Source organism: Microcaecilia unicolor, chromosome 9 (assembly GCF_901765095.1).
Source record: "Microcaecilia unicolor chromosome 9, aMicUni1.1, whole genome shotgun sequence".
NCBI classification, from domain to species: domain Eukaryota; kingdom Metazoa; phylum Chordata; class Amphibia; order Gymnophiona; family Siphonopidae; genus Microcaecilia; species Microcaecilia unicolor.
The window spans coordinates 137,723,795-137,746,796 of record NC_044039.1 but is presented as its reverse complement, the minus strand read 5'-3'; the positions used below and the strand labels follow the sequence as shown (position 1 = coordinate 137,746,796).

The 23,002-nt window shown below is 41.6% G+C and overlaps 1 protein-coding gene across 1 annotated transcript in view; it reads right to left on the bottom strand.

The window, feature by feature from the left end:
- The window catches only part of PSEN1 (presenilin 1), a 142,474-nt gene that overhangs the window by 24,123 nt on the left and 95,349 nt on the right, over positions 1 to 23,002 (bottom strand). Inside the window, exon 8 of the mRNA XM_030214855.1 lies at positions 19,980 to 20,078. Coding sequence (XP_030070715.1) covers positions 19,980 to 20,078 — 99 coding nt within the window. The remainder of the gene's footprint in view (positions 1 to 19,979; positions 20,079 to 23,002) is intronic.

Genomic DNA, 23,002 nt, shown 5'->3' with positions numbered 1-23,002 from the left:
CACAGGTCAACAGATCTCGCAAATTCAATCCCCCAAACTCTATCTTCTGTTGAACTGAAGAATCAGATTGCAGCCCTGGAGGCAGAACAGCTGAAAACATCTCAAAAAACAAGAGGAGATGATGATCAATAATCCCAAAGCCGCTAGATTGGTGGTGGTTGTTGGCAATTCTCTTCTGAGAGATATTGAGATGCCCATCTGCTGACCAGACAAGATGTCCAGGGAGGTGTGCTGTCTGCCTGGTGCCAAGATTCGAGATGTAGCAGAAAGATTGCCTAGACTCATCAAGCCTACCGAACACTATCCTATGCTGCTCATCCATGTTGGCACAAATGATACTGCTAGGTATTCTACTGAACATATCAAACGTGATTTCATAGCTATGGTAAAGCACCTAGATGCTCAGACGGTGTTCTCATCGATCCTTCCTGCTTAAGGAAAAGGCCGAATGAGGGAAGCTCGCATCCTGGAGTTAAATGTGTGGCTGCATGGATGGTGCCAACGCGAGCGCTTCAGTTTCCAAAACCATGGGATGATTTCCAAGAGCTACTGGGCGGTGATGGTGTCCATCTTTCAAGGAAGGGATTTAGTGTCTTCAGTAACAGACTGGCAATTTGCTGGGGATGGGTGAGAAAAGCCCCAAAATAATTAATACATGTATGTCTGTGGAGATGATGTGGGGTATAAATACATTAATAAATAAATAAATAACCCTCAGGAAGGTAAGACATCAAATACCCTTATATAAAAGGGAGAAAAAAAGTAACATTTGGAGAGCCTTGTATACCAATGCCCGTAGTATGGAAAACAAATTTCTAGATCTAGAGGCTGCAATGATAGAAGCCAACTTGAATTTAGTTGCAGTCACAGAGACGTGGTTCATGGAGAGCAATGACTGGGATATAGTTATACCTGGCTACAACCTATTCAGGAAGGACTAGGTAGGAAAAGGGAGAGGAGGAGCGCCATTATATTTTAAAAATAATATTAAAGTTACAGAACTGCAGAATGAATAGGGTAAGGAAGAAGCACTTTGGGTTAAACTGGTAAGAGGGAACGGAAAATGAATTTACATTAGTGTAATATACAGGTCACTTTCACCCTTGAGGGTATAGATGGCACGAGGAACAATCTGGCAAAGCTTGAAGAATGGTTCGATGATTGGCAACTAAGATTTAATGCTAAGAAATGCAGGGATAAACACTTGGGTTACAAGAATCCAGGGGAGCGGTACAATATTTTATTTTTATTTTTTTATTTTTTATTTGTACCCTGCGCTTTCCCACTCATGGCAGGCTCAATATAAGGGGTGAACTTCTTTTGTGTATGAAGGAAGAGCAGGATTTGGGGGTGATTGTGCCTGATGACCTTAAGGTCTCCAAACAGGTAGAAAAAACAACGGTCAAATCTAGAAGGATGTTTGGCTGTATAAGGAGAGGGATGACCAGCAGGAAAAAAAAGAGGTGATAATGCCCATGTATAAGTCTCTGGTGAGGTCCCACTTAGAGTACTGTGTGCAATTCTGAAGACTGCACCTACAGAAGGATATAAAAAGGATGAAGTCAGTCCAAAGGGCGGCTACAAAACTGGTAAGTGGTCTCGGTCATAAAACATATAGGGATAGGCTTAAGAACCTCAACATGTATAAGCTGGAAGAGAAGCAGGAGAGAGGGGATATGATAGAGATATTTAAATACCTCAGTGTAATTAATGTACAGGAGGTGAGCCTTTTTCAAATGAAGGAAAACTCAAGTATGAGGGGGCATACGATGAAGTTAAGAGGAAATAGGCTTAGGAGAAATCTAAGAAAATGCTATTTCATGGAAAGGATGGTGGATGCATGGAATGGCCTCCCGGTGGGGGTTGTGGAGACAAGGACTGTGCCAGAATTTAAGAAAACATGGAACAGGCATGTGGGATCCCTTAGGAAAGGAGAAGTAAGTGGTTACTGAGGATGGACAGACTAGATTTATTTATTATTTATTTATTGCATTTGTACCCCACATTATCCCACCTTTTTGCAGGCTCAATGTGGCTTACAGAGTGTTGTTATGTTGCAGTCATTACATGATCTTAGCTACTTAAGCTGAAAGTAAATGAATAAGATGCAAGGTCATTACTTGATTTTAAATACATAAGCTGAAATTAGATGAATTAGATGCAAGGTGCTAGAAAGGTGTTGTGAGAGGTGTTTTTGATGCACCTGAGTGATTTAAGGAATGATTTATTAAGGATGTCTTTCGTAGGCTTTGTTGAAGAGGTGTGTCTTCAAAGATTTGCGAAAGCTGGTTAGATTGTCCATATTTTTCAGGATGGGTCACTTGGCCCTTATCTGCCATCATGTTTCTATGTCTTAAGCAGATCAGGGTTTCTGTACATTTTTAATGAGCATACATGAGATAGATTTGCATACAATGGATATCTCACTCATGCATATTCATTACAAATTACCAATCCGGGTTCACAGTCTAAATAAAGCAGTCTGTACCATACATTTCTTATTTATCTGCTGTACTAAACACAAATTTGACTAAAACATTTTAAATGTACCAAACCCATTATTAAATTACACATTAAATAATTAACCCCACCTACAATCACAAAGTGCTAGGAGTAACAGTAAAAATTCAACAATTGCTTGTTCCAATCTGTTAGGGACTATTATACACCAAACCAAAGCAAACCTAACTTCCATCTAATAGAAGACGTCACTATAACGTCCAATCGAATCCTTTTTATCACAATGCGGGAAAAAATATATCCAACTACGTCTGTTCATAAATGCTATAAAATTTGAAACCAATCCTTGTCTGTGTTTGTTGCAATTCCTTCCATTGCCTAAACACAGCCAGATTTTACGTTGAATTGTCTGACGCTGTTATTCGCTGGCACACTTGTCTAAAACCAATGTCTTGTACTCTACAAGAAACAATGTTTCGCCTCTGACGGCGTCATCAGGATATTGCCAAATGTACACCTTGAATGAAGTAAAATAACAAGGCAATCTTCCTAGGAGTGGCCTAGTGGTTAGGGTGGTGGACTTTGGTCCTGAGGAACTGAGTTTGATTCCCGGCCCAGGCAGCTCCTTGTGGCTTTGGGCAAGTCACTTAACCCTCCATTGCCTGCTGCATTGAGCCTGCCATGAGTGGGAAAAAGTGCGGGGTACAAATAAAAAAAAAAATAAATAAAGCAGGAAACTCATCTTTAAAGAATTCATAAAACAAATAGTCATGGATGTAGTTACAATATGAAGTAGTAAGGAACAGAGAAGGATAGAACTTGCCTAATATACCAGGAATTCTATTTATTTATTTTTTAAGAAAACTAGCAAAAAATGTGTGCTATTCAATATATGAAGGGTTTTTTTCATAGTTAATACAAAAAGCTAAACCTTTTTGTATAAACTATGAAAAAACACCGTCATATATTGACTAGCATGTAGCATTGTAAGGGCCTGCTGTAGCACAAAATGGCTCTTCAAATATCAAGTTCTTTTCTAGCTATACCCCTAATGGAAGTTCTTCACTTTAACTAAAGGACTTAACTAGGCAAAAAGCTACTTGCTGTAATGTTAGGCATAAAGGCAGTTATCTGTACACCATAGGAGCCAGTTCCGCGAGGCCCATAAGCCGCATATCTATGTGTCTGCTGAGCACCCCCAATACTGAGCAAACTCCTTCATTATGTCTAGAGAGGAATAAATGTTATTGCGTTTGACACCCTCGATCATTTTGAAATGCAGCCTATGCTGTACACTGTGTACTGCAGACGGCGGTACAAATCTTGCATCAGTTATACAGGCAGAAAAGGCCCAGCAGTGTACTGAACACTGTCATATATGGACTTGAGGACTTTGGCTTCTCTGAATAAAGTAGTGTGATGCAATGCATTTGTTTACTTGGATATAGTGAAATGAAAAGTCAACAAGTAAACTATAGTGAATACTAAATTAAAAATATGTATGTAGCTAGCTTCGAATAGTTGTGATCCCTTTATAAGGACAATTTAAAACCTTGGTTTCTAATATTTGTAAATGGCGCATCAAGAGAAAACCTTAAAGGTATAAGAGATCCCAACAATAAACATATATACTTAAAAATAATCTGAACTTCAGGTTAAATCCAGGACAAAAATGGTAGCATTACACAGATATAATAAAAATTTCTTTATATATTCCAATAACAACTTTAACCTGTTTTAAAAAAAAAATAAAGGGGCCCTTTAATTAAGCTGTTCCAACGTGGGAGTTTCCCACGTGCTAAGCCCATTTCCAGCACAGCCATAAAATAAGCATTATTCTATTTGTTGAGTTTCTGGCCATGCACTAATATTAGCATTGGTGAATGGACCCTTAAACAAATTAACACAAGAGCATTTTTACCAACTTTTATCTAGGAGGTACTAAGGGCTTCCGAATTATGGAGGAACTAACCAGCTAGTGCCAGTGATGTCAGAGCGCTTCCACAAATTGTCACTGCCCCCCAACACACCTGCCCCAAAGTTAGACCATTTTTTCTTCCTTAAGCGTGCATTAGGACCCCACATTTACTCTCTCTCTCTCAACAAAGACTCCCAGATGCCGAGGTTCTCAAGATATTTCCTTTGCTTTGCTTCTTCTATCATATGAACAGCAGGGCTGCTTCCATCTTTAGGTGAGGTTGCCTAGGTTGCAAATTCCAAGGAGCAGCAACAGACATCAAATACACAGCAAAGGCTCTAGATGTCTTCTCAACATAAGAACATAGGCCTTGCCACACTGGGACAGACCAAAGATCCATCAAGCCCAGGATCCTGTTTCCAACAGTAGCAAATCCAGGTACAAATACCTGGCAAGATCCCAAAGAGTAAAACAGATTTTATGCTGCTGGAACCAGATATTTTGCATTCTTTGCCTCTCCAAAATTCTGGCACCCTTGTTATGGCTGATGGGGGGCCCCAAAACTCCTCCAGCTGAAGATGTCCTCTGGTGGCCAGAACAGGTCACTCCCCTACTTGCTGCAGCCAGTGGGCACTGTTCATGGCCTGCCGCCCCCTTCCTCCACGTATGCTCAGTTTTCATGCAAAAACAGAGCATGCACTGGGGGGGGGGGGAGGGGGGGGCGGGCGGGCTGGCACACCAGCAGCACACGGATAATGCTTCCAGCTGCAGCAAACAGAGGAGTGACCTGTTCTAGCCACCTGAGGACCTCTTCAGCTGGCGGGGCTTAGGGATCCACGGAAGTTCATGTATTATTAGTTGGGGGTCACTAGAATGGGGGGGGGAACATGGAGAGGGGGGAATTGTGTGCCCACCCACGTTGGCCTCAGCCCATGCAAAATATGTCTGGCTATGCCACTGCTTTCTATAAGGGCTTGAATTCACTCCATTTCTCTTGAAAGAGAAAAAGGTCCATAAATTTTGCAGCATCCTTCAATATGGTACACAAAAATTCAAGCATGCTAAGCAAGACTGAGGTATATTATTCTGAAGATCCAAACTCTTAGGATCACAGTACTAATATACCAGGACATGGAAGTTTCAGCTTTTAGCCATTCTGAAGGAGCATTTGACAACTGCACTATGGTGAGACAACTGAGGCTTGTTGAACTCTTGAACAGTGAACCCAGCAGTGATGGGCTGAGAGGAAAACAACAGGGCAGACTTGAGCTTACCCCCAGCAGTTGTGTCTCACCACTCCAGCCTCTCCTTTAAAATTCCTGAATTGCGGGAGGAAGTGACGTCACGTCAGCGAATGGCTGAGTAAAAACGGAGCTCCCGAGAGCCAGCCGATCAAAAGCAATAATTAGCTGTAAATAACTTAAAAATTCGATACCCGAAACGGGGATCGGAAGGCATAGCGAGTGACCTACCGGATTATGGCAGCGAATCGGACAAAAGAGCCAAATCTGTCGGCGTTTTCTTATCAGCAGCGCCAGAGAACGACAGAGATGCAGGGGGAAGAAAATGGCGCCCGAACGATAGTAGCGCACCAAAATCTCAACGACCCCACTCAGAGGGAATTAATGGAAGGTGAGCGCGCGGCCACTCCAGAGATTTGGGATAAACTGTGCGGCTGGATAGAAGAAATTAAAACTGGCATTAAAGAAATGCGCCAGGACTTTGCACAGCTAGGATCAGAACTCAGGGCGGAAATAGCCGAATTAGGAGCACGTGTAGCAGAAACGGAGGTGGGAATGGAGGAATGTGCTGAATCTGTTTCTATATTGGAGCAGCAAATGAAAGATCAAAAAGCAGAGTCAAGATACTTAATGGATAAAGTGGAAGATCTTGAGAATAGGAGTCGGCGTGCAAATATTAGAATCAGAGGAGTGCCAGAGTTACCTGAGTATATTGATTGCGGGGTGACCACGCAGGCGATAGCGGCTCAAATACTCTCTACCCCAGATGAATCCTGTTTACCAGTATCCATACGCTTGGAAAGAGCGCACAGGGCGCTGGGGATGAGAAAAACAAATCAGCCAAGGGACATAGTTGCCTGCTTCTCAGAATTTCAACAAAAAGAGGCGGTAATGAAGAAAGCCAGAGAGGTCGCCCCGATAATATGGGAGACATTCCCCATTGAAATTTATCAGGACATATCCCCAGCAACGTTGAAGAGAAGAAGTGAGCTGAGGCCACTAACAGCTAAGCTGAGAGAGGAAGGGGTGTCATACAAGTGGCAGTACCCCTTCGCCCTTACATTTGTACAAGAAGGCAAACAGCGTCGAGTGACCTCGATAGCAGAAGCGCAAGAATATTTGAATCAACAGGGTGAAGAGGAGATGCCCCACCAGAAGGAGAATTCAACCAGATCGCTGCCCAACAAGACGAAATGGCAGAGAGTGTCGCAGGGGAGAGGCCGCTTGAGAAGGCAGCAATCGGGGAAACAACTGGAGGAGAGAAATGGAAAATGAGGAAAGCGGCCACACCCCGCATTGGATTTACAAATAAAAAGAGAACAGAACATTGAATATAATGGGACAGGGGGGGCGTGGCTAAGCCTTGAGCAGTATGGCTGCCTGATCTAACAGCTCCCGCTGTTTACATACTCCTGAACTCTCGTCGAGCCATAGCAGTAGTTTTGGAAGTTCAGAGGCGGTGGGGTCGCTTGCAGATAAATTTGGCGCGATATGGCTGGGAAAAATTTAAAGGTGGACCCGACTTCGACACCGTTACCAGCCCCTAAGCGGCACAAGCAAGATCCTCGTACCGTGACGACGGAAGCGGCCTCGGAGGTTTCTCTCAGTGTAATAATGGATGAGTTGCGCTCCATTAAAAATATCTTACAGGAGAACCAGTCTTCCCTTAATGATATTAAGGAGGAGATACAAGATCTTAAGGCGAATCTCTCTCATATGGAGACTCGTGCTGCGGTGCTAGAGAGCAAAGCCGAGCGGCAGGAAAATCTGATCCTCGATCTACAAAAGAAAGCCCGAGACATGGATCTTTTAAAAAGAGAGGTCGAAGATCTTCATAACAGGCTACGAAGAAACTCTGTTCGGCTGCTTGGCTTGCCGGAAGGCTCAGAGGGGCTGAATTTGAGCGCCTTCTTGGAAACTTTTTTGCCGAAGTTGTTGGACATTAATGCGGAACAACGGTTGGAAATTGAACAGGCCAATCGAACGCCATCTTTTAAACGGTCGCATCAGCAATTGCCAAGACCTATAGTGATTAAATTTCTTCGGTACCCGACAGCATTACTAATCCTACAGAAAGCTAAGTTTAAGGCTCCACTTACTCATGAGGGTGCGAAACTTTTTCTTTTCCCAGACCTGAATAAAGGAACGGTGCAACGAAGAAAGGCTTTTCTGCAGTTCAGAGATCGTCTGAAAGCCCTCGGAGCGCAGTATGGGCTTCTTTACCCGGCACGGATGAAAGTGACGGTGCACAATACTACCAGAAATTTTGATGACCCACAGCTTTTGGCTTCCTTTCTGGACTCATTGAAGACTTGAATGTATTTAATTATATTTTACACATTGTGGACATATTCTTTCTGCTGGATGTTAGTTCTTAGTTTCTTGTTTGAAGTAGGGGCGGTCTTCAGCTCTCCTTTCCACTCCCATGATCTCTTGTTATTATATGGTTGCTTGTAGTTTTTATTATTGTTTTGTTCTCAAGGGTTTGAATTATGTTTTATTTGGGTTTTATTATGCAATTTCCATGGCAATACCTGTGAGTACAAGTCTTTTCTCTAGCAAGTTCGATGGAAGGTTTCATTAGAGTTTTCATATGCTCATTCATACTCTCGTTATGTCTTTACTGCAGAGCTGCTGGAGTTTCTGTGTTTGATTTATCTTTTCTCCTCCATAATGTGCTTAACATGGTGTCTTTTTTCAACAGTTTGCCTGTGTTGTCATCCATGGAGTATGGTCAGGTGGATTCTCTCTCTTGCAATATTTATTTGCTGTATTTGTATCCCATATTGTCCCACCTCGATATGGCTAATATAGTTAATAATATAGTCATTGCATGTGTTCATATGTAATCAAAATGGTATTTCTGTTGGTCCCTGTTTTTTCAGGCAGGTTGTACTTTCAGTGGTACCATTTACTACTTTACTGCCTTTTTCATGAGTTATTCTATGCTGCTGTTCTAATTTATATTCTCTACCACCATACTTGCATTTTTCTCATTATAAATGAAACTAATTTCTCTTAATGTGCAAGGATTAAACAATCCTATAAAACGTAAGAAGGTATTGCTGTACTTTGGGAGACTGCAGGCTGACATTGTTCTAGTTCAGGAGACTCATCTTTTGGCCTCTGATGTAGTTGGATTCCAGGATCAGTTCTATTCTCTTGTTGCTGCTTCTTCTGCTGCATTTAAAAAGAATGGGGTTGCAATTCTAGTGCGGAAATCACTTTCCTTTTCCATTATAAAACAATGTTCTGATAATGAGGGAAGATGGATATTGGTGCACTTACAACTACGGGATTTCCAGTTGTTAATAGGAAACTTGTATGCCCCTAACTCTGACTCCCCCTCGTTTTTTCACAGTGTAATCTCTGAGATTGTTTCCTTTGGAGCTGACCTTATTCTCCTTGGTGGTGATTTCAATCAGGTACAAGATCCTATTCTGGACAGAAAATCCAAGTGCCCCTCTAGGGGATCGAAAGCTCTCCATAAGATACAGGATCTCAAGACGATTCTAGGTCTTTTAGATCCTTGGCGTGTTTTCCATCCCACAGACCTGGGTTTCACTTTTTACTCACCTCCTCATGGAAGTTTTTCACGGATTGACTACTTTTTAATCTCCTCTAATTTACTACCTCATCTATGTAATTCTGAGATACTTAGTAGAGTTCTCTCTGATCACTCGCCAGTATCTCTTCAGTTAGCTGATATCTTACCAGTTCAGAATAAATCGTATTGGAGATTTCAATCCATGCTGTTGCAGGATGATGTTTTTATTCAATTTATACAGTCCAAAATGGAAGAGTTTTTTCAATTTAATCTCTTAGAGGAACATAAAGCTCTCTTGTGGTGGGATGCCTTTAAGGCTACTGTCAGAGGTCATATCATTAGTTATTCTGCCATGGCCAATCGTAGGCGCAGAATGGACCTGCTAGAGAAAACTGCCAAACTTAAGTTGTTGGAAAGTCAGTTCATTGTAGATAATGAACCAGCTACTCTTATGAGCTTGCAGAAATTAAAATATGATTTAAATACCACTCTCTCAAGGGAGGCGTTGAACATCATTCATGCTCACAAATCCACATTGTATGCTGAGAGTAATAAAGCAAGCCACCTTCTTGCGCAGTACTTGAAAACTAAAAAAAGTAGGAATAGGATTTCGCAAATTGTTGATTCCTCGGGGGTCATACACGTCAAAGATGATGCCATTGCCCAGCAATTCCAATTGTACTACAACAAATTATATGACTCTGAAGTTCAATTTTCTGAGGGGCCTTTTGAGGAATTTGGGAACCATCTTGATAGGCCTCTTATAGATGTCTCTCAAAATCAAGCTTTAGAACAATCAATCTCACATAAGGAGATCCTAGAGGCCATTCACTCTCTTTCGCCAGGTAAGTCGCCAGGGAATGATGGTTTCACTGTAGAATTTTATCAAAGGTTTGCGGAGTTTCTGGCGCCCAAGCTGCAAGCCCTCTATAATTCTCTCTTATTACATGAGGGTCAAACTGGCTCCTTCCACCAGTCCACGATTGTTGTTATACCTAAACCAGACAGAGACCCGGCCAAAGTTGAGAATTATAGACCTATTTCTCTGATTAACATAGATAACAAAATTTATGCAAAAATCCTGGCACTCCGCCTTCAACATATTGTCCCAGACATAATCCATAGGGATCAGAATGGATTTACAGTAGATAGACTGGCTAGCGATAACTCTAGACTTTTCTGGAATATTCTGGCGCATGTTGAGGGCTCTCAGGAGCCTTTTCTAGCGGTTTCACTTGATGCTGAGAAAGCTTTTGATAGAATTGAATGGCAGTACTTGTTTCACATCTTGGCTTGGTTTAATTTTAGCCCATCCTTTATTAAAATGATTAAAATATTGTATACTAATCCAAAGGCCTCAATCTCAGTGAATGGTAATAATTCTCACTTTTTCCTCTAAAAAGAGGCACAAAACAAGGCTGTCCACTGTCACCTCTCCTTTTCAACATCGCCTTGGAGCCATTAGCTATAGCTATTAGAGCTCATTCGCATATTTCTGGTGTCTCTGTTGGAGGGGAGATGTTTAAACTTTCCATCTATGCTGATGATATATTGCTATATACCACACCAAATTCTCTTCCCAGTGTATTGGAAGTAATCAATTCTTTTTCTTCTCTGTCTGGTTATAAGATAAACTGGTCTAAGTCAGCTATAATGCCGCTCAATTCCTTCGTGCATAGAGCTCAGGTATCTCAATACCCATTTTCCTGGGAGCCTCACAAAATTAAGTATTTGGGAGTATGGTATTCCAAATCGGTTGATCAAAGTTTGTCCCTCATTAAGGACCAAATCTTATCTTTAACTGCTTCCATTCTAAATGTCTGGTCTCCGCTATATCTAACGTGGTGGGGGAGGGTAGAGGCTATCAGGATGGTTCTGGCTCCAAAACTAAATTACATTTTTAGTATGACTCCCCTCTCCTTTCCCAACTCATTCTACAACAAAATTGATTCCCTCCTAATTAAGTTTTTATGGAGGCAGAAGCCTCCCCGTATTGCGCTCAAGAAGCTTAAATTACCAAAGGATCTGGGAGGTCTTAATGTTCCTGATTTTAAGTACTATCACAAGGCTTTCCGGCTTGCCCAGTCTTTAAGGTGGTTCCAAAGGGAATTATCTCACCTCACGCCTCGATGGCAGAGATTTGAGGCAGCGTTGGTGCGCCCGTGCCCTTTATCTCTACTCCCGTATGCAGATTTGTACCCCTATACCAGACGCATTCGGCTGTTAAAGGCCTCTGCCTCTGATATCCGTACGTTTAGGGCTGGCCTTGGAATCCGTGCTCTCTCTTTGGAAGATATATCTCTCTGGTATAACTCTGGTTTTCCAGCTGGTCTCCTGCAGTCTCAAACAGCGGAATGGCAAGAAAGGGGTGTATGGCAGCTGTCGCAACTGTATATTGCTGGTACCCTGTTATCGCCTGCTACTATGTCTGCATTGTATAATGTTTCTTTGCTAGATTCCGACACATGGAAGGAAATCTCTACATGTTTTGCAACCTTTCAGGTCTCCAATTTACTTAGCTCGAACCCTTCAGAGTTTATCTCCTTTTGTCACACCATTTCATCAGGTCGTAAGAAGGCTTCTTTACTATATAAAAAACTTCAGAATCTACATGCTGATACAGTTGCTCCATTGAGGATATCTTGGGAAGCGGAGTTTGGTTTGGATGCGTCTGAATTTGATTGGTCTACCTTCTGGCTTAACTCCATACGTCCCACGAAGTCAGCAGCAATATCTCAATCCTCATATTTCATCTTTCATAAAGCTTATTGGACTCCTGCTCGAGTGGCCAGAATCACTAAGAGTATCAACTTCAACTGCTGGTCTTGTCAGGAAAGAGATGGCTCACTGGCACATATGGTTTTCTACTGTAAAAATGTCAGAGCTTACTGGCAATTAATTTGGGCAAAAATGTGTCGTATCTTTCATTTGCCTGAGACCACTGCGATCTCGTATGAGGTTGTGATCTTACGAGCTTCTTGTCCTACTATCCCTCTTCTGGAGTCAGATAAGAAATTGTATAACATACTGCTAGCTGTTGCCTTACATTTAATTGTCTCCAATTGGAAAAATAATGTGTACCTGAATTATAATGAATGGTGGAGTTATGTATGCGTGATCAGAAAATATGAAATAATTTTGGCTCATAGACGCCGAAATATTAGGTCTGTTTTGAAGACCTGGGCTCGTTTAGACCTTTTTTGTCAGGAGCCACATAGCACGCCTTGAACTTGAACTTGTGTAACTCTGTAATTTGTCTCCAGGTATTGCCTTTTAATAACGAATTTTTTTTTTTTTTTTTTTTTTTTTTTTAAAGGGGGGTTTTGTTTGATTATGTGTTTACTTTTGTATTCTATGTAAGGCTAAATCTTTAATAAAAATATAATTTGAATATAATGGGACACTTGATAACATAAGAGATGAAACAGAAGAAAAGGCTGAGGGAGAGATGGAGACGACACTTCCTCTGCAAGAGACATGCCTCATGGTGGTAATGGGGCTTGTCGGTATAGGAGCAGGGATAAGGGGGGAGGGGGGATAAGGTTGCAGGGGAGAGGGAAACAAGCGTGGTGTGGGCTGGCCAAACTGAAGCGAAATAATGAGAGGTTGTATAAATGTTTAAATGTGTTACGTTAAATGTTAAGGGATTAAATACCCCTGTAAAGCGTAAGAAAATGTTTAAAGAGATGATAAGGTTGAAAGCAGACATAATTATGATCCAGGAGACTCATTTGAGAAAAGAACATGAAAAATTAGTTAATCACAGGAGATACCCTATACAATTTCATGCGGCTAGCATTAACTCACAGAAAAAGAGGGGGGTTTTAATGGCTTTTTCTGATATGACTCCGTGGAAAAAAATGAAAAGTATAGCTGACAAGAATGGTCGTTACCTACTGGTTGTGGCATCCCTATATAATAAGCTATACACCTTTATCACTATATATGCCCCAAATGAGGGACAGGAGAACTTTATAATTGAACTAGAAGGAGTGTTACAGAAACATGTACAAGGGATAGTGGTCATTGGGGGGGATTTCAACCTCACAGTGAATCCTGCATTAGATAACTCAGCGGGAGGAGCGGGATACGCAAAGAATGATAGGCAAGCATTAGTAAAATTCATGGCTAGATGGGGGCTGGTGGACCTATGGCGAGAAACACATGCCAGAGAAAAAGATTATACCTATTACTCGTCTCCACATAAATCATACTCTAGGATAGATATGTTCCTGGGGGATGGGATAGTAGCAGGGGCAATGCGCAACATTAATATAGAACCCCGTACATGGTCAGACCATGCTCCAGTTGTAATGGAAATAGGGATTGATAGACATCCCTCTGGGTTTAAATACTGGCGTATGGACGAAACCATCCTATTAGAGCCACAAAACGCGCAAGAAGTTGAAAGATATATTAAGGAGTATATAGAATTCAACGATGTAGAGGAAGTACACCCGGTAAACTTATGGGAGGGACTAAAAGTGGTACTACGTGGCCAATTGATAGCATTGAGGGCGCATTTGAGAAAGAAACAGAGGGAGCAGGAGGAAACAATAAGAGAGCGCATACAACAATTGGAAAAGTCCCATAAAGCCAATCCCTCTGATTCAGAGGTGGGGGAACAACTTCACAAATGTAAATTAAGTCTTAATGAATTACAATTGGCTGAAATAGCAAGTCAGTTAGAGCAAACGAAGCAGGAACATTACGAGTTTGGAGATAAAGCAAGTAGACTTCTAGCAAATAAACTTAAACAGCAGAGAAGTCGAACCTATATAGGAAGCCTTAAAAATCAGGAAGGTCAAAATGTTAGTCAGAATGACCAAATTCAGGACCAATTCTATAACTACTATTCTAAACTGTATGATTCAGAACAGAAAGCAACAGAGCTGGAAATAGAGGATCATATTAAGAGAACAGATCTACCCCATTTGACACAGTCCGAGCAGGAGATGCTATCAGAACCTATTACAATAGAAGAGGTTGAGCTTGCTATTAAGGAACTCCCCCATGGGAAAGCACCGGGACCGGATGGGTTTCCAGCTCGACTTTATAAGCAATATAGAGCATATTTGGCTCCACTGTTATGGAGATTTTTTAAAGCACTAGAGCAAGAGCAGAAACTCCCCCATTCGTGGAGGCTAGCAGCAGTAACCCTGATTCTGAAACCGGGAAAAGATCCGCAGGAATGTGGTTCTTACAGACCGATATCACTACTCAATGTTGACTATAAAATATTTACTAAAATACTAGCTACTCGCCTGCAAAGAGTATTGCCTAAGCTCATCCATAGCGATCAAACGGGATTTATTGCAGGGCGACAAGCATTTGATAATATAAGAACATTGCTACATCTAATTCAACAGGTGAGGGAGGACGATCAACCGGCCCTACTTCTATCGATAGACGCAGAGAAAGCGTTTGATCGCGTGGAGTGGGATTTTCTATTTGCAGTGCTGCGAGAAGTGGGGATAGGGGGAAACTATATGAGATGGGTTAGATTACTCTATCAAACGCCATTAGCCACACTAAAAATTAATGGGACATATACTAAGCCTATTGAATTGCATAGAGGAACAAGACAGGGATGTGCGGTATCGCCTTTGCTGTTTGCCCTGTTTATGGAGCCCCTGGCATGCGCAGTGAGGGGAGATTCCAATATTCGGGGGGTGACGAAAGGGTTGAGAGAACATAAGCTAATGCTATTTGCTGATGATGTGCTTCTCACCCTGACGAGACCCGCAATCTCAATAAGGAGGGTAATTGAGGTAATGGAATTCTTTGGGGAAACTGTCAGGTTTTAAAATTAATACTACTAAATCCGAAATATTGAATCTGACGGTTTCACCACAGGAATCAGCAAGGATGAAGGTGGATTTCCCCTTCATATGGGCATTGAAATCCATTAGATACTTAGGGGTGCAGGTGACACCAAGGGTGGAAGATCTGTACCAGGTAAATTTTCCTAAGAAGGTGGCTGAACTGCTAGCGGAGCTAGAAAGATGGGAAGGATTAAATGTTTCCTGGATGGGAAGAATACAAGCAATAAAAATGATGTTGCTCCCCAAAATGTTATATTTATTTATGGCTTTGCCCATCCCAATACCACGTAGCTTTTTTGAACGACTCCATCGCAAACTGTTTCAATATATTTGGAAGAAACGTCCTCCGAGGGTGCGAAGGGCAACCATGTTCCAGCTTCAGAGCAGGGGGGGCATGGGAGTCCCAAATTTTTTGCTATATTATAAGGCAGCACAATTAAGGATTTTAGCAGATTGGAATCCGTATGCGAGCAGGAAATGGTTGCACTGGGAAAGGGCATGGATGGGGACACAAGCACTAGGAGATACGCTGTGGCTTCCTGGTAGAGAGCTCTTGACAGTGATACGAAGCCAACCAATAGGGATCAGGCATATATTGACCACGTGGTACCAAATTAGGAAACAATGGTTCCCAGAGAGAAAATATTACCTCCAGACTTCTATATCTAAGGCGCCGGGGTTTGAATTGGGAGGCACTGAAAAAGTATATTGGGAATGGTCAAGGGCGGGGCTACATACTCTGGGCCAACTATGGGAGAAGGGAGAAATGGTTAGCTTTGACAGGCTCCAGGAGGAGTATGGGCTTCCCCCTAGAGATCAAGTCTATTATTGTAGCGTCAGACATTATATAATGACGTGTGCTAGGGAAGAGCTTGAATTAGAAGAAACAAAGCTAGAAGGTGCAATAAGAAAAGGAGGGGGTAGAGGTAGTGTGACACGGATTTATCAGGCACTAATTCAGAGGGGGAATCCACAGAGAATCTATACTAGCAGGTGGGAGGAGTCATTGCAAATCACATACACACAACAGCAATGGGAGAAATGTTATAGACTATTATTTAAACCATCACTAGCGCAATCCACGAGGGAGAATGGATTTAAGATATATTACTGGTGGTATTACACACCGGATAGGCTGCAACGTATCTATAGGGAAGTGTCAGCCGCCTGCTGGAGGGAATGTGGGGCAAAGGGAACATTCATACATATATTTTGGGAATGTCCTAAGGTACAGAAATTTTGGAGAGGTATGATGGCGCAGGTCAACACGATACTACAAGGGATATTTCCATGTAAGATAGAGCATTGCCTGCTGCATTTTCCTCCCACAGGAATTAAAACAATTCATCATAAGTTGGCGATACAATATATGGTGGCGGCAAAGATAGCAATAGCGAGAGCATGGAAACAATCGACTCTACCAGCTACAGAAATGGTATTTCGCAAAGTGGGACACTTGTATCAAATGTCAAAACTTACGGCAATGAGAAGGGGTAAAATGGACTATTTTCTGAAAATGTGGCAACCATATGAACAATATATAAATGGAGGTCAGCCTAGCCAAGAAGGAGAAGGGGTGGGAGGGGGGAGGTAGTGATAGTGATATAATGTACTAGAATAGATAATTTAGGTAGTTGAGAGTTCAGCAGCAATCAAGAATATGTAACGCTACATGAAACAAAGAAACACAGTTAGCAATTCTTGTATGTAACCTGAGATTGTTTATTCATATAATAAAAATGTTTATAAAAAAAAAAAATAATAAAAAAATAAAAATAAAATTCCTGAATTGCAGTGGCAGCAGGACACATACTTAGCTGTACATCACCTTCTGCTGCTGGTCTGATCTCGTGGTAAGAGCTATGAGAATACAGCTCATACTATGAAACTGGTCCCAAGGCAGGAGGAGTTAATATGCGACTTACACTTTTCTCCTCTACTGATTGGGAGACAGCAGGGCAACACTACTAAAGATAATCTCAGGGTCGACCCTGCTCACCTCCTTCCACTGCTTCAGCCTGAATACAGGTTTATGTTCATGAAAAGGGGGAGAGCAGGAGGAGTACAAAGTGAACTTTCAGTTTATAGTTTCACAACAGTGGAATATTTGCAATTTTTTCGGTGTTGATTTTTGATTTTGTATTGTTTTACTCTATTACAACACCATTTACACTGCTATATGTTCAAGTATAACACACTTAAAACAAGCAGGATGCCTACAAATCCTTGGAATATTGCCTTCAATTTCTCCCAACAACAAGCGAACGTCCTGGTGAAGAAATTCAAGCTGAAAAAATTCTACAGAGATGAAAAGAATTACTCCAACAACAGAGTATAATTCTTGGATGTATCAACATGAAGAAAATACTCACAACACACGGAAACAACTCTCCACTGGTGATTCTTCATCCGGCAGTGGTGAGGACTCATCAAGCAGCAGCAGTGGGGATAGTCATGATTTTTTAGAATCACGAGACAGAAGAAAGAGAGGAGGAAATGCCAGGGGGAGAGGTATGCCAAGAAACAGACCATGGACAAGGTCACAAAGAATGAACCGTCAGTGGTGATTAATTTATCCAATAAGGTTTTAACCCACACAGGTTAAAGGTTTTTCATTTGTTCCATCGGTCAAGTTTAATGAATTTCAGTTCAATGTTGACCTTGAAAGATTCATATGGAATTTACAATTAAAACTACATTTTGGATATCAACTCACAGAATTTGATCGTACCATCATTAGACCAAGGTCTACATGAAAACCTCCTGGCCCCTTGGACCCTATTTTGAACACATTCAAACAAATGGTTTTGAAAGATGTAGAAAGATTTAACAATTCGCCATCTGTAAAGTTTACAAATTATTACAACTTAACGAAGGCTGAATTCAAAGCACTACATAATTTAAGCACAGACGGCCAGATAATAATTAAGAAAGCTGGTAAGGGGGGCACGATTGTACTTCAAAACTTTGATGATTACATCAAAGAAGATTTAAGACAACTACAGGACCAGAAATTTTACAAAAAACTGCCTTTGGACCTCACTAAATGTATACAATCAGTTATTCGTAAAATCACCAATAAAGGGGTACAAGACGGCTTTTTGACTTACAAAGATTGAAGGTTTTTGAACATGACAGATCCCACTGTACCTTTTCATGATGAGATCTCTTAAGACCCGTATGTTGGAACATTGATCGAACATCAGGAGACTAAATACAAAGGAGCCACTACGAAAACATTGCATTCAATATAAAGATATCTTTGAGGAGCTAAAATGCTGTTGTCTTGATAAAATCACCTTGACTAAACAGGGTGGCAATCGAAAACAAACTACAAAGATGTGAAACTAATTGGATTTTCAGAGTACGTCATATATTTTATTAACAATACTCCAATAAGACTCGGATTCAAGGAAGTGACGTCAAAGAGTATCCATTAGACATGAAGAGGATATAACTGCGGTCCAAAAATTATTAAGACCGAAAGCTATTTTGGATCCTTTCGACTATAAAATTATCTGAATCAAACAGTTCATACATTGCCATAGTTTGACACACTTTACAAAAATCACCTTCTAACTAATTTATAATCAGCAGTGCGGTAAGGAAGTGACGCAGGGGAGACCTTAAATACAGGAAAGTTGGCGTGTGACGTAAGAGTGCCATCTTGAATAGAGAGAGCGAGCTATGTGAAGTAAGTATTCCTCGTAACGTGAGTTAAATTGAATGCAAAGTCTCTTAAGTTAATGAATGTTTTCTTTTACAGAAAAAAACATGCCAAGTATTAATGATCGGTGCAAGTTACATTATAACGGCACTCGTTCTTGATGAAGCCATAATGGGTGAAACAGTGGCTCGTTGAGCTAAAGTTAAGTGCTGTTTTCAGTTTGAATTTCATATTCTTTGAAGGAGTCTGTCACCATTTGAATGATTTGGTTACTTAAAAAGGCATGTTTAGAATTTGTATATCATAATCAATGGAGTTTTTTTGGAGACCAATGAAAGAAACTGGACACCAGCATCAATTCAACAACAGCTTTAAGTGTCCCAAGCTGGGTCTTAGAAATCTCCGAGGTCTCCATTTTCTCCACTTAAAAATTTAAAATTTTTTTAAAATTTAATAATTTAAAACCACAAAGTGAACTTAGAGTTTACAGTTTCACAACAGTGAAATATTTGCAATTTTTTGGTGTTGAGTTTTGATTTTGTATTGTTCTACTCCATTACACCACTATTTACACTGCTACATATTCAAGTGTTAAATACATATATCTATCTCAGACACCTCCTGATGCAGTACTGCCCCACAATTTACACACTCACACCCTTAGTGGCCTAAGTGACCCCCCACCACACTCTCAGGTCCCACACATACCCCCCCCAATCTCTCACATATCTCCATACATAGCCAGATTAGGGGGTGCCTGTGGAGAAGGGGGTTCTTCTCACCTCAGGCGACAGATTTTCTTGAGCCACCCTATTGCCCACTCCTGGCACAGCTAAAATGAGTGCTGGCATTCACTCCTTATGCAGAAGTTCAGGGACTGTAAGCCAAGTGACAAAAGTAATAGAGCTTATATAAAAAGTAATATAGCTTATAAAAAGGTGAACGTTAACATTTCTATATGACATTCAATTATCAGGGTGACCTGATTAATATATAATCTGTGACTGTTCCACTAAAAATGTCAAGGTTACAAGAACAAAAAAGAGGAACTTCCCTTTCCAGTTTCTGGTTTCATAAAGATCTTATTTGTTACTGCTTCAGATATTACAGACTGGCTTGCTGAGTCAGCAGTGAAGAACAGACTTACAGTACTTGAAGAGATGAACTGGCATCTTCTGATATACTTGTAAGAGCATGCATTAACACAGAGAAAGCAGTAGAGGAGACAAACCTCTCTTTTATGCAAGGACGACTGGAGAGTACAACAGACCAGAAAAGAAAAACAAAACAAAACGTCCTTGTACCAGAAAAATAAACTTACAGGAATAAATAAGAGCTGGAAAGAGAGTTTCATTTCTTTCTTGGGCTGTTTCAACCAGCATCCGAAGTGGCCCCTTTGGGCATAAGACGGCAATTAGATCTGTAAAAAGAGGAAAAATAAAGCACAATTTACACCAACATTTCTGAAGGGAGTGAGAGAGACTAATAACAGTATAAGACGTTTCTCCGTTTCTTTTGTGGAGGGTGAAAACCCACAGAAACTCATTTTAAAAATACCAGGTATTCGCACAGTTTCATAGAACCTCACAGGACCAGTGTGGTTTTGAGCCCTCTGAATAGATCAGGCAGTCTGAAAACAGACTTCAGTTCTGTGGCTAGCTTTATAAAAATAAAGATTAAATACATTTTTTGAATGTAAGGGAGCTTTGCTTACACTCTTAAAAATACAGTACTCCCAGAAACATAGGAGTGACTGGAATTATTAAATGTTGCAACAAGCTAAGAAATGATTGCAAAGCTAAAAATGAGGCTTGACCTATTCCGGAAGGTTTGAGGACATTTTTTGAAGTTAAAGCAGCTGGTTTCTGAAAAATTTAGAATCTGGCTGAGAGTCTGCCTGCTTGGAGGTTCCCTTTTGAAAATGTGCCCAGCAATAAAAAAGACATTTGAGGTTTTCCAAATCAACGTCTCTTCCTCCCCAAACCCCCTTCCTGCTCTGGCTATTTTTATCCACATTTGTGATATAAATATAACCCCCCTTTAAGTCTGTCCCCATATCCTTTATGATAAAGGCACTGCCCATTTTAGTAGCTAACCTCTGGACCTACTCCATCCTGTTTGTATCTTTTTGAAGGAGTGGTCTCCAGAACAGAACACAGTACTCTAAATGTGGTCTCTGAAGAGTCTTTATGAGGCACTACCACCTCCTTTTTCCTGCTGGCCATTCCTCTCCCTATCCACCCAAGCTTCCTTATGGATTACCATTATCTTTTCTACCTATTTGGCCACTTTAAGATCATCAGATATGTCTACCCCAGGTTCATGCACTGAAGAAAACTGCGTCAGCCATTTGCATTTAACTTCATTCAAGAACTAAACAAGCAAAACAGTTTACTTTTCCAATTAAGAAAATGAGCTTATTAATTACTAAACAGCAGCTTTCTGGAAGACTTCTGCTACCCTTCCTTCTTCATCCACCCCTTTTACAAATATACTGCAAACAGGTGCTTACTTTTTCCACTATTCTAATCTACTACTACCTCTACCCACCCACCCCTAGAGTGACATGTCTTATATAACCTCCCTATCAACCCACTCATTACTTTACCTCACCCATTTCTATTCTTCTATCACCTTCTCCCACTACTCCAACCAGAGTTACACCTAATCACACTGACCACCCTTCAACATCTTCTGTCCTTCTGTGACTGTTCTCTTGTGCTTGACTGCTTAAATATTTTAAATTTAAATGCTTTACTTTTTGTCTATTAGATTGTAAGCTCTTTGAGCAGGGACTGTCTTTCTTCTGTGTTTGTACAGCGCTGCGTACACTTTGTAGCGCTCTAGAAATGTTAAATAGTAGTAGTAGTAGTAGTACTACTACTTAACATTTCTAAAGTGCTACTAGGGTTACGCAGCGCTGTACAATTAACATAGAGGGACGGTCCCTGCTCAAGGAGCTTACAATCTAAGAGACAAGTGAACGGACAGTCAGATAGGGGCGGTCAAATTGGGGCAGTCTGGATTTAGTGAATGGTAAGAGTTAGGTACCGAATGCAGCATTGAAGAGGTGGGTTTTAAGCAAAGACTTGAAGATGGGCAGGGAGAGGGCTTGGCGTAAGGGCTCTGGAAGGTTGTTCCAAGCATAGGGTGAGGCGAGGCAGAATGAGCGGAGCCTGGAGTTGGCGGTGTTGGAGAAGGGTACAGAGAGGAGGGATTTGTCCTGTGAACGGAGGTTACGGGCGGGAACATAGGGGGAGATGAGGGAGGAGAGGTAGTGAGGGGCAGCAGACTGAATGCATTTGTAGGTAAGAAGGAGAAGCTTGAATTGAATGCGGTATCTGATTGGAAGCCAGTGAAGTGACCTGAGGAGAGGGGTGATATGAGTAAAACGGTTTTGGCGGAATATGAGACGTGCCGCAGAGTTCTGAACAGATTGAAGGGGGGATAGATGGCTAAGAGGGAGGCCAGTGAGGAGTAAGTTGCAGTAGTCAAGGCGAGTGAGCATGGACGAGAGTTCGGGTGGTGTGTTCAGAGAGGAAAGGGCGAATTTTGCTGATGTTAAAGAGGAAGAAGCGGCAGGTCTTGGCAGTCTGCTGGATATGCACAGAGAAGGAGAGGGAGGAGTCAAAGATGACTCCGAGGTTGCGGGCAGATGAGACGGGGAGGATGAGGGTGTTATCAACTGAGATAGAAAGTGGAGGAAGAGGAGACGTGGGTTTTGGTGGAAAGACGATGAGCTCGGTCTTGGACATGTTCAGTTTCAGGTGGCGGTTGGACATCCAGGCAGCAATGTCGGATAGGCAGGCTGATACCTTTGCCTGGGTGTCTGCGGTGATGTCTGGTGTGGACAGATATAGCTGGGTATCATCAGCATAGAGATGGTACTGAAAACCATGAGAGGAGATCAGGGCACCCAGGGAAGAGGTGTAGATTGAGAAGAGAAGGGGTCCAAGGACCGATCCCTGGGGAACACCAACAGATAGGGGGATAGGGGTGGAGGAAGATCCGTGAGAGTGAACTCTGAAGGTGCGGTGGGAGACATAGAAGGAGAACCAGGAGAGGACAGAGCCTCGGAACCCAAATGAGGACAGTGTGGCAAGAAGTAAGTCATGATTCACAGTGTCAAAAGCGGCAGATAGATCAAGGAGGATAAGGATGGAGTAGTGGCCTCTGGATTTGGCAAGGAACAGGTCATTACAGACTTTAGAGAGTGCTGTTTCTGTCGAGTGAAGAGGGCGGAAACCGGATTGAAGTGGATCGAGGATGGTATGAGAGGAGAGAAAAATCAAGGCAGCGACTGTGAACAGCACGCTCAAGTATTTTGGAGAGGAAGGGTAGGAG